This window comes from Botrytis cinerea, chromosome 15 (genome assembly GCF_000143535.2).
Source record: "Botrytis cinerea B05.10 chromosome 15, complete sequence".
NCBI classification, from domain to species: Eukaryota; Fungi; Ascomycota; class Leotiomycetes; order Helotiales; family Sclerotiniaceae; genus Botrytis; species Botrytis cinerea.
Window position 1 is genome coordinate 1,128,493 of NC_037324.1, and position 16,656 is coordinate 1,145,148.

The 16,656-nt window shown below is 43.3% G+C and overlaps 5 protein-coding genes across 5 annotated transcripts; 3 read left to right on the top strand and 2 right to left on the bottom strand.

Annotated features, from left to right (window-relative positions):
- Window positions 1-28: 28 nt before the first annotated feature.
- BCIN_15g03230 (hypothetical protein) lies at window positions 29-2,544 on the top strand. The gene is made up of 3 exons (XM_024697544.1): window positions 29-425; window positions 568-737; window positions 838-2,544. The coding sequence occupies exons 1-3, from the start codon at window positions 315-317 to the stop codon at window positions 2,156-2,158; spliced, it is 1,602 nt and encodes a 533-aa protein (XP_024553360.1). The 5' UTR covers window positions 29-314; the 3' UTR covers window positions 2,159-2,544.
- Window positions 2,545-3,315: 771 nt separating this feature from the next.
- Window positions 3,316-7,858, top strand: BCIN_15g03240 (hypothetical protein). The gene is made up of 3 exons (XM_001558240.2): window positions 3,316-4,576; window positions 4,649-6,342; window positions 6,397-7,858. The coding sequence occupies exons 1-3, from the start codon at window positions 4,480-4,482 to the stop codon at window positions 7,327-7,329; spliced, it is 2,724 nt and encodes a 907-aa protein (XP_001558290.1). The 5' UTR covers window positions 3,316-4,479; the 3' UTR covers window positions 7,330-7,858.
- Window positions 7,859-11,531: 3,673 nt separating this feature from the next.
- Window positions 11,532-12,174, bottom strand: BCIN_15g03250 (hypothetical protein). Its single transcript, XM_024697545.1, has 2 exons — window positions 11,785-12,174; window positions 11,532-11,709 (listed from the first exon to the last, which is right to left on the bottom strand). The coding sequence occupies exons 1-2, from the start codon at window positions 12,148-12,150 to the stop codon at window positions 11,605-11,607; spliced, it is 471 nt and encodes a 156-aa protein (XP_024553361.1). The 5' UTR covers window positions 12,151-12,174; the 3' UTR covers window positions 11,532-11,604.
- Window positions 12,175-12,557: 383 nt separating this feature from the next.
- BCIN_15g03260 (hypothetical protein) lies at window positions 12,558-13,793 on the top strand. Its single transcript, XM_001558243.2, has one exon. The coding sequence runs from the start codon at window positions 13,039-13,041 to the stop codon at window positions 13,639-13,641; it is 603 nt and encodes a 200-aa protein (XP_001558293.1). The 5' UTR covers window positions 12,558-13,038; the 3' UTR covers window positions 13,642-13,793.
- A 1,651-nt stretch (window positions 13,794-15,444) lies between these two features.
- Window positions 15,445-16,519, bottom strand: BCIN_15g03270 (hypothetical protein). Its single transcript, XM_024697546.1, has one exon. It carries the CDS (start codon window positions 16,233-16,235, stop codon window positions 15,906-15,908), a length of 330 nt encoding a protein of 109 aa, XP_024553362.1. The 5' UTR covers window positions 16,236-16,519; the 3' UTR covers window positions 15,445-15,905.
- Window positions 16,520-16,656: the final 137 nt, after the last annotated feature.

Consider the following 16,656-nt stretch of genomic DNA (forward strand, 5'->3'; position numbering starts at 1 on the left):
CGCCACACCTGTGGCTCAAGCTTTCCATGAGCTGAGCTCCTTTCTGATAATGTGTGATTATTTAATTCTTGGGATATTAAAGAAAGATAACGTTATTGCTTGAAGTTCGAAGGTGGGATCTGGACACTTTTTGTTCTGCGTTTCAATTTTGATGTCGGAGAGGAGTCTCTTGGAACTTTTGTTTCTTGTCTCAACAGAGAGGGAAATTGTGACTTCGTTCCTAATCTGCACGCGCGCGCGTAAATAAAATACACTACGTACTGTACTCACATCATCTAGAAGCTCGAAAAAGGTATTGGGCTTAGTAGAGGATAATGGAAATGGGAAGGAGCGCGGTACTTCCCAGTGTTGCGGAGCATGCGCATGAGAGAGAGGCTCCGGGAAGGGGGGGAGCGGAAGAGGTGATAAAGAAATATAGAGTTCATGTGAGTATGCTTTGAATCATGTCCACCCCTTTTTATGGGAACCAGAATGGCGCATCATGTTTGAGTTGGCGATCAGTAGTGGCATGTGATGAACTTGGAACGGAGGGAGCTAATGTAATGGGGACTAATGGCATAACAATAGGTTAGTTCGAAATATCTTGATCTAACGAAGAAGAAATTGGAATTGACGCGATTGCCGCACGAAAGGCGAGGGGAAGAGGAGGGGAAAATTGGAGGGGATGCGGAAAGTGAGCAAATGAATGAAGAGGGTGTGGTAACCAAGAAGGAGATTGAGGGCTTGATTGATTATTGGTATGCTTACTCCAGATTGTTGTCCATTATCTATTACGGGACTCGAGACTGTAGTTAAGAAAGAGGATAGGGAAAAGCTAACATATGATTATACGCAAAGGCTAGAAAACTATTCCTGGCGCACAAGGGAAGATTATTATAATTCGGCATACCCGCAATATCGCACTACGTTCACAATTCCGAAGTCTAACAGCAATGCGCAAGAAGGATCGAGTCAATCGCTACGCATTCATTTCATACACATACGCAGCTCTCACGCAAATGCAGTCCCGCTGTTGTTGGTTCCAAGTTTTCCAAACAGTAATCTGAGTTTGGATATAGAAGGTTTGAGTAAGGAGTTATGTGAGCCAGAGATTTTGGGGGAGAATGATCAAGAACACGGGAGCAGGCAGAGACGGGAACACAAACAAGCTTTTGACGTTGTGATACCATCAATACCAGGCACGGGGTTTAGCGATGAGATACCTGGGTCTAGAGCTGATGTTATGGGGGAAACGGCCAGATTATTTGGACAGTTGATGAAGAGGTTGGGTTATGAATATTATATTGCATCAATGATGGGATCTGGGCGAGAGAGGGGTGGGGAAGTGGATTATTATTTAGGCAGAAGGATTGGTGATCTGGAAGGCTGCAGAGGTGTGCATTTGATTGAACCAAGATGGGGAGTTCCGACCGTGAAAGAAGGAATTTGGGATTGGGTAAGGTGGAAGGTGGCATTATTCTTCCACGCGGGAGTTTGGGGGTATGAGGAAGGAGACTGGAGGAACTTGAGTTTGCAGATGAGACAAAAGGAACACCGAATCCCGACGAGAACGTCGTTGTTGAGTGGGAAGAAAAGAAGAGCAGGAAATGGAGCCGTTACGAGTATTGGGTTGAGAGAACCAGATGCAATAGCTTACGCGCTTTGTGATTCTCCAGTTGGCCTGTTAAGCTTTGTCGCGACAGCACTCAAGAAGAAGAATCCGAAGCATCAATTGAGCAAAGAGAAAATTATTGATCTTTGTCAGTTATGTTGGTTGCCGGGACCTGAAGCTGCGTTGCGATATTATGCAAATGCAGTACAAGAAAGTGAGCAATTAGAAGGGGAAAAGAAGAACAGAAAAAGACAAAGGGTAGCAATAACGGTATTTAATGGAGAGGAGACTGCTGTTGGATATAGTCCTCCTGCTTGGGGGATGGGCATGCACGAAGTTGTCTTCGTTCAAAGGGCAAGTGGAAAGGCCGGTCTTTTGGAATGGGAAAGATCGAATGTTATCTTTGAGGGTATTCGTGGCTTGGCAAATGAAGCAATAAGGTTGGATGACAAAATCCAGCTGCGAAGATTGGAAGGAGTAGTTGTTGATAGGGGATTGGAACATCTCGAATCCAGCCATGGTATGCAACTAGATGTTGAAAGCCCGGATACAATTGTCGCCGGTTAAGGTCATGATGTTGCAAGCCGAACGCGAAAAATCAGAAAATAGGATCAGACCAACGTGGAAAAGAGAAGGTTGCGACGATACGGTGGAAGATGGAGGGGACATATGGATTGGAGTGCTAATGAGGAACGATCTGTTTTCGAGATACCAAGGGAATGTTTACTTACGCACACATAAATTTCGTTGATAAATTAATGCTCATGTACGACTCACTATCAAACGCCAAATCCATGTGAAACCATCTATTTTAGACACAAATTGAATGCCAAGACATCGGGCTGACCCCTCAAGATTGACGCCCGCGTTTGTTGGTAAACGGGAGGAGTGTGATCGACCCGGCCTCGGGCTGACATGGGCATTGCAGATAAATCGAAGCTTTTTTCTCCACAGTGCAGTGAAACGTGCTCGGAAAATTTTATTGTACTGATCCTTTTCAATGTTGGAAATGTGATATCAGTAAGATTGTCCAATGTGATATGTCATGTGTGGAAGGCTTAGGTTTGCTGGTCCCGGGGGAGCAGCAGGGCGCCAAGAAATATTGGAGGCCTTGCGGTGCAAGTTTGTGCACCGCAAGATTGGCATAGGCGATGGCCATGGGGTGTCCTGGCGTGACTCTTGGGCGGTTTGTACCGAGGGGTGTAGGTTGTTTCATGGCTACAATATCGAGATTACCAGCAAACTCGTGTTGCTTTGTGCTAGGGCCTTGACGTCAAAAGTGTAGCTTTGGCCGGCCCGGCCGTGTCAACATGTAGCAATTCACAACGGCGAAAGGGAAACCAATGGGGGAAAGCCAAATTCTCGTTAATAATATGTGGCTGGATCCTGTAAGCTAGCTGGCTGGCTGGCTGATTGTATACTTCCATCTCTCGTAATTTCTGGAGGCAAGGGGTGGAGCTTTTCAGAGCAATCGAACGGAATATAACCACACAATAATACATTGTACATGGCATCTTATTAGCCATGGCAATGCATGCCCACATGCTAACTGATGCACGCTTCAATATTCGACGATTTCTTATCTTCCGTTCGAAGTACCGGTGTAAGATCTGCAACTGCGCAATAGGAAATTTACTCCAAATGTGGTGCTCTTCCCGAGGAAACGAACCAGAATGGCCAGGGTAGTGAGTACGTCGAGCACACATGGCAGCTTTAATTTTATCGGGAGGTCAGAAAGAAGCGAGGTATTAATTAATAAAAGGGCTATCTACAGCGAATCTCCATCAAGAACATGGTTCTCGCCATCGAAGAAACAATAATCATTGAACATCACATCATCCTGTCATGGCCATTAGCGAATAAAAGATGCCCAAGTCTTAGACCTCCAGCCATCCCGCCAACTGTAGAATACCTGGCGACAGACTATAGTAAGCAAATGTGTCAGAAATGAAATGCATCGCGGTAAATAGCCGCCATCATCTAATCGTTGATTCGAGGCTGAAGATCTTCCAAGGACTAGAACATGCAAGAATGATTTATTTTGTGCGTTCTACGACCCATCACCCGTTTTCTACAGGGAAGTGAAAACAAAATTATTTCTTTGCCAACCTGCCATGAGGCTAGAGAAAAGGTTAACAGTGTGGACTCCAGTACAGCTACCACCACCCACCACCCACCACACAAACCAACAATCTTCTAGCTGGCCCGTAGGAAAACTCTATTTTTCCCTCAAATTCTTTTCCATTTGTACATAATATAACATACAGGCGATTCCACCCCCGGCTGCTCGTATCATATCAATTTCCCCTTCGTCATCCCAGTCTCCTCGTCTTCTTCGTCTTCTTCGTCTTCGTCTTCGTCTTCCGCGCTCACTTCCTCTTCTTCTTCTCCTGGCCCACTTTCTCTTTTCCTCCTTGTGCCCGTCCTGTTTCTTATCTTATCACACAGCACTCGAGATTCCATAGTCCATATTGACGTGTCGAATTGTACCAATTTCCCACGGGATCTTGTCCAACAATTATCCAATTGAGGTGTTGTGATCTGGGTCGACGGACAAAACTAAGGAATCACCACGTCCATTGTGCTTTCCCGCCAAGTTTTGATAAGACTAACAAAGACCAATCTTGAACCTCGTCATTTTTTAATCTTCGAAAGCTTCTTTCCCCCTTTGCTTCGCCACACTAAACATCATACAACAAACCGTCCGAGGAGTCTTTCGCAGACTTCCTCCGCGACTTCCTCGGGTCTGCGACCCTTATATGATGCATTCCGTGCAAACGGGGGCTTCCAACTATTTATCAAATTCGAGTAGCTGATAACTTTGATCTTTTCTGCGGAGCGCTGCCAACACTCCTTGGTCGAACTCTTCTTCTTTCCAAACCGCAAAGATGTTCTCCCTTCTCATAGAACTATGGCAACAGATTGCGGCTCTCAAGCCATCTTTTATTTCCAAAAGTCCCCATTTCAATTTCATCACTGTACATTGTAAGTTCAGAGAGACACACATAATGGAAAACTCCGCATTGTGTAACGTTACTAACCTAACGTCATGAAAAGACTTCTGGATCATTGGAATGGCACTCCTCGGTTCTATCTGTTTATACATTCGAGGAGACATACCTTACATAGATGCGCTGTTCTTCGCAAGTGGTTGTGCAACCCAAAGTGGATTGAACACTATTAACATCAACACCCTCAACACATGGCAGCAAATTGTCCTATATCTAATACCTATATTCACGAACCCTATCACGATCAATTCATTTGTCGTTTTCCTTCGATTATACTGGTTCGAAAAACGATTCCAGCACATTGCTTCCCAAAACAAGAGGAACCGAAGGAGCATCGCCAAATCATTCTCGAGATCGAGAACAACTGGTGCGGATACCGTAGATGCGGAGAAAGGTGTAAATGGCAGAAACATTGTTGTGATGCATGGCACAACCAGAGCAAATGTTATGCGCGATAATCGAGATGCCATTGATGATATTCAAGCGGCAATCGAAAAAGAAAAGGCGCTAAACAAGGCAGATGCTGTCAATGGTTCTGGAAGTAGTAACATATCAAGTACGGAGACCGCGAACGATCCTAGTCCTACTTCGCATCACACACAAATTAAATTTGCCGATCAAGTAAAGAGGAGCAATGGACTGGCCGATGAAGAGTTGCGATTGCCAGTTCGTCGTAGGGATGAAGACCATATTGCCTTTCTAGAACGTCAAAGAAATCCGGAGGACAGGACTATTCTTCGAATTCCTGGACCAAGAGATGCAGATGCTGGTGTTGCTCCACAAACCGTTGAGGAGGAGGAAGAAGATCCGGTTATAAGGACGTTATCTCGCAGAGGTTCTATGTATTCTCGAAGGGGAAGCATTGATCGAGGCACTTTGAATGGAGAGTCGCAATGGCAAGATCATTATCCCTCAAGGAAGCGTAATGTTACGATCGAAGTTCCAACACATCCTAAAGCTGAACGGGCGGTGGATGATGTGAAAGCTGCAGGCGCTACCATGAAGGGTGTTATGAGATTCCGCAACAACAGAAACACTGAGGGCGCCGAAGCCACAGAGGCTCAGGGTAATGGAAATGGCGCGGTCATGTCGAGATTGAAGTCAAGAGCTCCAACATTTCAAAGCATCAAAACAGCTCTTACTGGCGAAAAGGAGGACCCCACTCCTTATTTGAGTTGGGCCCCAACCATCGGTCGTAACTCAGCCTTCGTTGATCTCACTGAGCAACAAAGAGAAGAACTCGGTGGAATCGAATACAGATCACTGAAATCTTTGGCTTTAATTTTGACTTGTTATTTCGTAGGGTTTAGTATATTCGCGGTTGTTTGTCTATTGCCTTGGATTCTTAATAGCCGAACCTATGGCTCAATAGTCGAGCAAGATGGTCAGGGCAGAGTCTGGTGGAGTATATTCACAGCTAGTTCTGCTTTTACGGATCTGGGATTTACCCTCACCCCTGACAGCATGATCTCTTTTAATACTGCTATTTGGCCACTTTTGCTGATGTCATTTCTGATCATCATTGGCAACACGGGATTTCCAATCATGCTCAGATTCATCATTTGGGTTACAACATTGTGGGTGCCCAGAAACAGTGCGGTTTGGGAGGAATTGAGATTTTTGTTAGACCATCCTCGTCGATGTTTTACGCTACTTTTTCCAAGTAAGGCAACTTGGTGGCTCTTCTGGATTCTTGTTATATTGAACGGGGTTGACTTACTGTTCTTCATTATTCTTGATGTAAGTTTTTCCATCTCTCGTGGTGCGGCTTACTTTGCTAACGGCCTGTCTTAGCTCGGCAATTCAGTTGTGACTAATCTGCCAGTGAACATTCGCGTTCTCGATGGTTGGTTCCAAGCTGCTTCCACAAGAACAGCTGGGTTTGGAGTTGTCAATCTTGCAGAACTTCATCCCGCCATCCAAGTTTCTTATCTAATTATGATGTATATTTCGGTTCTCCCTATTGCCATTTCTGTTCGTCGTACGAACGTTTATGAGGAAAAGTCATTGGGTATTTACGGATCGCCAACAGAGGAAAACGAGGACGAGGGCGAGCCTTCTTACGTCGGTGCACATCTTCGAAGACAATTGTCTTTCGATTTATGGTACATTTTCTTGGGTCTTTTTATCATTTCAATCGCTGAAGGCGGCCGCCTTCAAGGTACTGATCCGTCTATTAACATGTTTTCTGTCTTGTTTGAGATTGTCAGTGCCTATGGCACAGTTGGTCTGAGTCTAGGATATCCGGGAATCGATGCCTCTTTATCTGCCGAATTCAATGTTGTCTCGAAACTTGTCATTATTGCGATGCAAATTCGTGGGCGTCATCGTGGTCTTCCGTACGAACTCGATCGAGCCATCTTGTTGCCAAGCGAGCATTTAGCAGAGAAAGAAGCTCTGGATGCAGCACAACGAGTTTACCGTCGTAATTCCAATGCGACAGCTGTCAGCAATGGAGCAGATCTCGCAACTGTCAACACTGGCGTTCAAAGAGCCAATACGGAGCGTCAAGGCCCACCAACGAACTTCCTTAGCAGTCTTCTTCACCCAGGCCCAACTATTCCAAACAGCCATCGGAATCAAGGTACGACTCATGTTAGGCGGCACAGCATAGCAACACCGGAACGAGGACGAAGTGTCAGTCCAAAAGCTAGTGGTGGCATCTTCTCCAAATGGAACAGTTCCGACAAACATCAGAATAATGTGGATAAGAAAATATCCGAATAATTGAGATAATTTTGGAACGGAAATGTGAACACATTGTACAAAAAATTGCCGTGGGATAAAAGCACTGGAATTTGATTTTTTTTTATTTTAAAAGGGGAGGCTGCGAGAATATGGGATACTACTACGATAACATGATACCTTAGATCGAATTTGCTTTTTGGGGCATATGTTTTGATGATTTTGGAGTTGGCATGTTGATGGTTTTATAAATACGTAGGCACAGGTAGTGTTATTGTTATTGTGTTGGGGCATGTTGGGGTAACTTAATGGAGTGTAGCGGAGCGCCGGTAAATGAAGCCTCAGTTTGAAGGATCGGGATTTTGGTTAAATCATACTATACTATACATAACGGCATGCATAGGTGTTTGGGAGATTTTATGGTTATACAGTACGAATTGGCGTGGGCTTAGTGTAGATATGAAGATGGCCTGGCTTTGAATATTATTTACACATGATTTTTGCAATTACTTGAATTTAATCAAGCGCTTGACTGTGGGTAATAGTCGATGATGCAGTGGTGATGATTTGATTGTAGAGTTAACATACTGCATTTACTTATAACTTCATGACAAAACCTCACTCGCTCGATTGTTAATTCTATTTAAGTCTGCTTATCATAAAAACAGTTAGCAGCCCACTTAAAAAATAGGCATACGTTTGCAATATATTGATTGGTGGTTGATGGGGATCTAGTATATGATGCATATAATATGTGGGCAATGTGAAGAAAATGGAGATCATTAAGATGATGTTGAATATGAGATCAGGCCAATGGCTATAAGAACTCATGGGTATCGATGGTTCAAATCGCTTGTGTGTATATATGTATGTGTCTGAGCATCTATCCCTGAGCCGAGGAATGGTGAATCGGGAAGCGGGATGTTGTGTTTATGTTGGGGTAGATTGTAGATTTTTTATACTGTCTCTTGCGTTCAGGGTATCCGATAGTCTGGACTGTGGTCCTACCTACAATCACACACAAGTTTTGGAACATTGAGCCCTTTTCAAATATTGCAATGGGGCTGGGTATGGTATTGAGAGGATCTTGGGAACTGAATCCATCCTAGGGGTTGAGATAGTTTTCATCGTTAATGGGATTCGAAATAATGGATCTGTGAAATCGATGATGTATACGTAGCAGTACTACCTAGGCACGCTTGTCGAATGCTACTTCTCGGTTCTTGTGGATTTTTGGATGTTCTTTATTGTTTGGATTATTTGTTCGATTGTGTATTTTAGAGTGGGAGATTAACTTCTGAAGGGTGTTGTTGGGTTCTATCTCTCTGATGAGAGATGGAAGATGGAAGATGATGAAATTGTTAGGGGAGTCAATGATAGACCGGGATTCTGAGGGTGCTTTGCAAATAAAGGGGTTCGTGTTCGAAGCGAATTCTTTTTGAGAGAGTTGGGTGTGGTGTAGAGTGTAGTGGCAAGGGTATACACGTTGTTTATTTTTTACAATTGCAGGCAAAGTCTCGATCTCCGTACACCATGGACCCGGACACTCCAGCGTCCATTATACTATCATGGTGATACCATTGCGCTGTCAATGAAAGTTGAACAGTACACACTCAGAATTAATATGCACTTTGCGCAGCGGCAGCTCAGACAGCACAGCGTAGCGCCGTTCAGCGATCGCCCTACTTTCTGTCCTTCAGTGGTGATCATCAATACGAAGTAGCTGACAAGCGTATGTGCGTTAGCCTCTTGGCGAGAACCAGCCTTAATACTTTCAATATGCATATGATGCTGAAATATAATTGTACATTTTCTGTTTCTTATATATCTGATTCCAATGGTGTGTATACGATTGGCTACACAGACTAAATGTTTTAAATGTTTTAAATGGTTTAAATGTTTTAAATGTTTTAAATGTTTTAAATGTTTTAAATGTTTTAAATGTTTTAAATGTTTTAAATGTTTTAAATGTTTTAAATGTTTTAAATGTTTTAAATGTTTTAATATAAAAGAATAGAAGATCATAAAAATTATTTAAAAAAACCCTCTCTCTAGCTAGTATTTATAGTTCTTATTTCTCCCGACTTGAAAAGACAATGATATTCTATTCTCTAATTTGATCCTTTATATTTATATACTTTAATCTCAAGTGTATCACCTCATCTCACTGTCGCTATATAATGATTCACTTTATTTACTATATATATCTATTTAGATTAACTATAATATATACAAAGGCTTTTCTTATATAACCTCTGTCATCTTCTATTCTTTTATAGTATCAATTAGATTATAATACTAATACTACAACAACTAACTACTTTCAATATATTCTTATTAGGTTACTATAAAATCATTTATTCAAATAGATCTACGGAAATAATCAAATGACTAATTCAAGGGCGATTATATCAACTATAGTAAAAAGTTGTAGCATATAGTGAAATGCTAAAATGTGCGGCTAAACCCTGTAATATACTCTGAAGAACCGAAGCGCCGAATTTTGTTATCATTTACCCCAAAAAGACGCCATGTAAACCCTGGTCATCACGCTGTTAGCGATTCGTTCGTCTAGACCCCTGAGCCCCGCAGCCGATGTGTCGGCATCGGTCCAAAACATCTCAACCCCACGTTCCGATATCCCTGCGTCATAGTGTACATATCTCCAGAGCGTCTAGTGCAAGGTACGGGACGGCTCACGATATGTCTATTGTAAGATACCTTCCAAAAACGGCCGCTGTCAGAATTCCGTATTACAATGAGCTCATTAGTAAAGAGACAACGATCGATAAACACGTTACATCATGCACAAGAATCCTGTGTTGAGTGACACATCGATACTCGTTGCCGTCAGCTCCACGGAGTACATTCTCTAGCTTTCTTTCGGCAAGCCTTGTCCAGATTTTGGCTTCTATTTTTCCAAGTCCTACACTGCAATCTTGCGTGCACGTCGAGGCAACCTGACAACTCACTGTATCTATTTGCTCAAAATCCTCATCTTCATCACCATGCGTGCTCTCGTCTTGAATTCCACCAGTCTCGCTGCCTGTTTCACACTTCTTTTTCTTCTTATTGTCTCGCTCTTCGTCTTTTTCGGGGCCAGCTTTCCGAGCAGTCAAACGTACAGGGCATGGCTCTCACCATCGCCATGCTTGTGCGAACAGCCCAACACGAATGACAATGATGAGTTGATCAAAACACCCCCCAATGCCTATCTCCAAACCTTCCGCACGAGACTGAAGCTCAAAGATATGACGGAGGTCGGAGATTCAATATGGGCAACGACATCCTCGACCAAGAAAGGCGGCTTTCTTTGGGCACGACACAACGAGACGTACAATACCGGACATGGCGTGAACATATTTCATGCCTTATATTGTCTTTCTATGATTCGGGACACTATCAAAGGATCAAAGAGCGGGGGCATCGCTCACTCACATAACTCCAAAAGAGGCGCTCATATGGAAAAGAGCGAGGATGAGATGCATGTAGGGCACTGTCTCAGTTATGTTGCGCAGTCGTTTCTGTGCTCGGCTGATGGCACACTGGAGCGTCCAAGAACTTAAACAGATGATGCGGGCAACTTCCTAAGGGACGATATAGACGGAGAAAACATTGATCATCAGTGCAAGAGAGAGTGTGGGTTATCTCAGAGAGAAAATTGAGCAGACCGAGCAGTGCCCACGGAATTCATTACTGAGAATGAAGGAGGGAGCAACGATGTGAGATCTGTTTGACGAGCTGAGGTAAATAGGTGTTGATAATAAACAGTAGTGAAATTTGTATATCATTGTATCCAATAGTTTGGACTACAGTCCAACAATAAAGATTATCAAATCATTTACGGTATTGAATTTGATTAAAACATTAAACTGTTTTCAAATTTGTAATTGCTTTGGATATTCAAAACCTTATATTGTTGGATTGCAGTTCGGACTATTGAATAACCTGGTATATATTTCCAGCTCCATGAAAGGCTAGTTCTGAGCCAGTGCGAACATGCATTTTTAGAAGTATATATATTCATTCGAATATCACAACAGATTCTCAAGGTCTTAGTCCTTACCCTCAGTATACTCCATCACAATCCACTCCTTCCTCGCATGGCACATGAATCAGCTGAAGTCCCCCCTTTGGTCTCCTAATATATTGCATCAAGTTTTCCACAGAGTTCTCTCTTGCACAACCTGCCACGTGATTCCAGTTCTGGCATGCATACACCGTCTTGAAGTTCGGCTTTGGCATTCGCTCTCCTTTGACCCAATTGTACGTCAAAATGCCGAGGTCTCCGCTACGCGTCAACGACTGTCGAATCTGCTAAATACAGTGCTCGCGATGAACCTGAACCCCCTCTGACGTGTGACCATTGAAGCCTTGATAGTCAGGATAACTATCTGGGTAGAAACTCTGGCGAATAAGATTCTGGCACATAAGTGTGAGTTTTTTGATGGGCAACAGGTATCGCAGAGGGGATAAGACTTTAGCGAGCTCGCTTACCAGACAATGCAATTTGCGCAAAACGTCAAAAGTCACTACATACTTGTCCTCAAGCTCGTGAGGTACACGGATTCCCGTCTCCAGAGAAGGATTGACTTGTTGGAAGAGCTCTACGGAGATACTAAATCCGCCCATATTGTCCTCGGCAAGGCGTTTCCATGCTTGACCTGTTTCGTTGCTGGGAGCTCCGGACCATGCTGAGAAGAGTGTGGACGTATGTTGCTGTCTCTGCAAAAGCTTGTCATTAGGCGCTGGGCTGAGGTCAGTGGCTGAGACTTCGAATGTGGAGCGGACATAAAGTGACCTCCTTGGAGGGAGGATACAGTCGGTAGCACGCAAAACGTTGTTGGTCAACCCCCATGACATGAATACGGTGATTACAAAGACATTCAGAAGCAAGATGGCCACATTACACGCCAGGAAACACTGCGGCGACAATCGTGGCAGCAAACGAGCTTTCTTCGAGGCAGATAAACCTTCACCGTTGCCAAAGTTGCTCAAGGGCTGATATGAAGCATTTGTCTCCTTATTCACGGCCTCCATCGGCTAATATTTCACAGAGCACAATTCACCCGAAGTGTGTATGGTGTAGTTGTTGAAGGATTAGTATGTCGAAAAACATAAATTACGGAAGGGAATTGTCAGTGGATCTTGTCTAGCTTCATCTTATGCTTATCTTATGCTTATCTTATGCTTTAAAATTCAAGGAAATTTAGATACAAAAATTCTAGGATTTTAGACTATTAATCAAAACACCTGCCTAGAGCTCGTTCGGATATCAAAATAGGGTTAGTGCCTTGATTTTTAACCTTAAATTTGTAGATCTAAACGATGCAGTGACATTTTGTTGGCACATGCTTATATCGGCTAAATACACGTTCTGAACACGCCCTAACCCTGCGGCCTTACAAAGATACAGGAAATACTAACAACTCACGTTGACACGAAGAGGGGATTTTCCGACAAGGCTGGAAACCACCTGTGCCTCTCGCTAACATACTTTTTGTTGGAATATAGGATTCACGTAATCATGTAAGCAAGCATCGCTTATCTCTGCATTGATATGACTCATCAATGAGTCCTCATCCCAGTATACAAGTCCCTTCCCCAGTTCCTAGTTTTCCTAGCTTCTTGATCCTTGGACAGAACATAATCAGTGACTATCTACACCATACGCTTTAGTGTGCTGTCCTCTAATCACTCGTAATATTATAACTTGAGTTACTGATAATAACCAACACTTTTTGTCGCAAGATGTCTTTTCCAAATCCTATTTTCCGCACTGAAAACCTCACCCTTCGTCCTGCCGTCCCTTCCGATGCCGCCTCCCTCGCAGCCATCTTTGCTAACCCCCTCAACACCCAACATGAACCTCACAAGCCAAGTAGCCCAACGGTAGAAGAATACCAAGGCCGAATCGCCAAATGGAACGACCTACGCGTAAGCGGGAAAGCCTACTTTCTAGTCATAACCCGACCCCCAACAACAGAGACGGGATCAGGTTCACTACCCGCCGGTGGCGTCATCGGCTTTGGTGGCATTAACGCAATCTCTGCGGACGCTCAGGGTAAGCGAATTGCGGACCTGGGTGTTCTGATTGATAGCTCCGAGTGGAGGAAGGGGTACGGGCGGGAGGCGTTGCAGGCCACGTTGGACTTTGCATTCCGACAGGTGGAAGCGGAAGGCGTCGGGTGTGATGAGGCGTTTTTTGAGACATTGGCAATGAATACTCCGTTCCAAAGACTGGCTGACCGGATGGGGATGACAAAGTGGAAGCGGGTGAAGAGTGATGGAAAGGAGGTTGAATATAGGTTCAGTAAAGAGGATTGGGAGGGAATCAAGAAGCAAAGTTCGTGAATCGAGGCACTGAGACTGAGATTTCGATGAAAGTTGAACCAAAGTTACCCATGATTAATCTCACATATGAGTGCGTAGCTTTAAAATATCAAGCAGATAAGTTTGGATACCTTGTGTCGTCCTTGACAAAAATTGAACATCGTACAGAATAACAATGAGGCGGATGCAGTGCCGTAGTGTAGTGAAAAATCTGCCTCGTTCCAGCTTCGTCTGAAGGCCAACTAGCCATTACAATAAGAGCCCTAGACCATTATTTTCAAGTTTCCTCATTAAGCAGTGGTTTAAATGAACATCTATACCAACCGAACCGAGACGAGTGGATCTCTTACAGAGATTAATAGGACCACAAAATTGTAATGGGAGCTATTCGAAAGTTCTTTTATTTATAAGAAGTTGCGGCAAATGGTAATGGTAAATTAGGCGAGCATCTTCTAAAGGCGAAAATTGATTTATATCTAGATTTGGATGTTTAGAGACATACCGCAACCCAAGCTTCTTAAAGAGATATTACCTAGATTGCCAATTCTGGGCAACGATGTAGTCCATGCAGTGTGCTTTGATGACTGATTAGATTTCATATCCGAAAACGGGTGTGAATGTCTGATCAGATTTCAGGAATCTGATGATCTGATTGATCAAAAAGATCTCTATCAAGCGAAGGCGCCCCGAATTGGCAGTCTCGGTAATATGTCTTGAGTTTCTTCCCAGTTATTAATGTATTATAGCTGGCTTAGGTAGAGGAGATATTTGTGCTCAGTATTGGGGGTCTCGGGTGCTGTTAGACATCTCGGTTTTGTCTGGTCTCTCGTTTCATCCACCAGTGGGTACATAGTATAGACTGAAGGGACATCTCTCTACTTTCGAAGCGTCCGTTTGGTCCGTACACCCACTAGTATGCCAGGTTATTTCAATTTATATATCCCAGTACGTCTTGACTCGTATCTTATCCTATTTTCATTTCTTATGCTCTTTATTGTGTAGTCCAGTGCCCTCGCTTGTTCCACAAGGTCTATGTAATAAACATCATCCTTATCCACATCTCTAGCGCAACTCTCTACTTGTATAGCAAGGGATTGGTAGTCACTTAGAAGGGAAGAGTCTCGCTTCTCAATTCTATCCCAGATTCTTCGGCGTGCTTCACGTCCTTCCTCCGTGTCGTTTGGATTGGAAGGTGGAAATCGTCGACGTTCCACCATGATTTCCTTGTAAACAGCAATTGCGAATATCAATGCGACAATCGTCAAATAGCTGAAGAGTAACACAGTCTGGATGGTAGCCAATGAAAGTGAGGATTTGGATACTGCCCATGTATTTGTGCGTTGAGACAAAGTAGTAGATGGCATGATGGGAGATGACGATGACGGAGTGATGATTGGTGATTGGTTTGGCGCAATTGTTTTGAAGCGTGATTAGAGAAGTTGAGATTGATGATGTTTCTGGTCTTATCTTGTAGGTGTAGAGATAGATACTGATTATTAGAGGTCAAATTAAGTTGTTGCTGGAAACACATGCAAATTCTCAACAGCATTTGAAACGAAGACAGATTGCAAGATATATATATATGTGTGTGTGTGTGCGAGCGCTAGGCTGCTATGACGTGTTGAGAGTTCTTTTTTGAGAACAGGTTTTTAAGCTCCAAGCTATAAATTCTGAGTGGATGAGATCTTATAGACTAGCATAAACCTTATGATATTTAGGACACAATGTGATGTTATTAATTCGTGCAGATCTATGAGGGGAATTATGATTCGTAAAACTCCCCCTCATATGTTCTACTTTCGAACGAACTACCCATTTTGGGTTTGGAGTCTCAAAGTATCCAAAAGTCTGGGATTACAGTCCGACAATCGGAAACTTTCGTTGCTTGAGCCTGATTAAATTATTTTAAAAGTTCAAAGCATCTTGAACGTTGTATTGCTTTCAAACGTTGAGAACCTCTGACTGTCATACTGTCGGACTGCAGTGTATTGGAAATCCTACTGGGCTGAATAAGTGATATGGTGATGACAGACTAATAAGTAGTGTGGGCGGAGGACAAAAGGCAGAAATCAATTTTTCATAATAAATTCTCCTCTATATTCCACTGTGTACATTCGAGGCAAAGTCCTTGCATTAAAAAATTTCTCCCAGACCCTTTCGCTCTATGTGGTATGTCCGCCCTTTTTCGGCAATTCTTCAATAAGAGCTTAGAAATTGAGGATGGGTAAAGGGTGAAGGGTGATAGACGCAACCAACTGCCAACTCTCTATTCCAAGGCCCATCACCTAATAAGTAAAACTATCTCTCCTCCTGCCTTCCCTTTCCCTTCCACTTCCTTTCCTCCTCTCTCGCCTACTCTTACTCTTGCTTCTACTCTTCGTTTCCGTTCCAAGAAGATCGAGAAGAGTCTCGCCTAATCCACTCAATCTTTCAAAATCTCCCGCATCTCCATCGTATTCATATCGCTCACTACTCCTAGTTCTTTCTCTTCGTCTGCGCGAATTATAACGTCTACCTCTACTTTCATGGTGATCCCAATCTCTGGCTGAACCGTGGGAGGGACCGAGTAAAGAACGGAGGGCTAGGACAATGGCTACCCACCAGAGGGCTTTCATTTTCGTGGTTTGATTTGATCCGATTTGGGGCTTGAAAATTTGAAAGTTCGAAACAAACAGAGACTTTTCTTGGTTTGTATTGTAATTATCTCGGAATTGGGAAGATCTAATTGATCTTATTCTCGATATTTAAGGGTAACGTGTTGACCGGCAGAAATCTCAGTGCAATGAAGTGCTTTTCGGAAGAAGGTGGGTGTTTGATAGTTGAGAGAAAGATGTCATGTCATTGTGTATACTTGAGAAGAAGAATGTGTCACCCACTAGGAGTCAGAGTCGAGTCACTCTGAGTTTGGGGCGTGATAGTGAATCTATTGATCACACCACTTTATTGAGATACATTCTTGTTTTCAATTTAGAACCAATAACTGGATATATGGCTTGAATAGTTGTGCCATGATATCACAATACTATAGGGTCACAG

What these genes read in the sequence shown, in the direction of transcription:
- BCIN_15g03230 (XM_024697544.1), top strand. Translation starts at nt 315, where the DNA reads ATGGAAATGGGAAGGAGCGCGGTACTTCCCAGTGTTGCGGAGCATGCG. An exon ending in TAAAGAAATATAGAGTTCAT is followed by an intron (nt 426 to 567) that starts GTGAGTATGCTT and finishes GCATAACAATAG; the next exon opens with GTTAGTTCGAAATATCTTGA. An exon ending in GAGGGCTTGATTGATTATTG is followed by an intron (nt 738 to 837) that starts GTATGCTTACTC and finishes TTATACGCAAAG; the next exon opens with GCTAGAAAACTATTCCTGGC.
- BCIN_15g03240 (XM_001558240.2), top strand. Translation starts at nt 4,480, where the DNA reads ATGTTCTCCCTTCTCATAGAACTATGGCAACAGATTGCGGCTCTCAAG. An exon ending in CAATTTCATCACTGTACATT is followed by an intron (nt 4,577 to 4,648) that starts GTAAGTTCAGAG and finishes CGTCATGAAAAG; the next exon opens with ACTTCTGGATCATTGGAATG. An exon ending in TGTTCTTCATTATTCTTGAT is followed by an intron (nt 6,343 to 6,396) that starts GTAAGTTTTTCC and finishes GGCCTGTCTTAG; the next exon opens with CTCGGCAATTCAGTTGTGAC.
- BCIN_15g03250 (XM_024697545.1), bottom strand. Translation starts at nt 12,150, where the DNA reads ATGTCATGGGGGTTGACCAACAACGTTTTGCGTGCTACCGACTGTATC. An exon ending in TGCGCAAATTGCATTGTCTG is followed by an intron (nt 11,710 to 11,784) that starts GTAAGCGAGCTC and finishes CTTATGTGCCAG; the next exon opens with AATCTTATTCGCCAGAGTTT.
- BCIN_15g03260 (XM_001558243.2), top strand. Translation starts at nt 13,039, where the DNA reads ATGTCTTTTCCAAATCCTATTTTCCGCACTGAAAACCTCACCCTTCGT.
- BCIN_15g03270 (XM_024697546.1), bottom strand. Translation starts at nt 16,235, where the DNA reads ATGAAAGCCCTCTGGTGGGTAGCCATTGTCCTAGCCCTCCGTTCTTTA.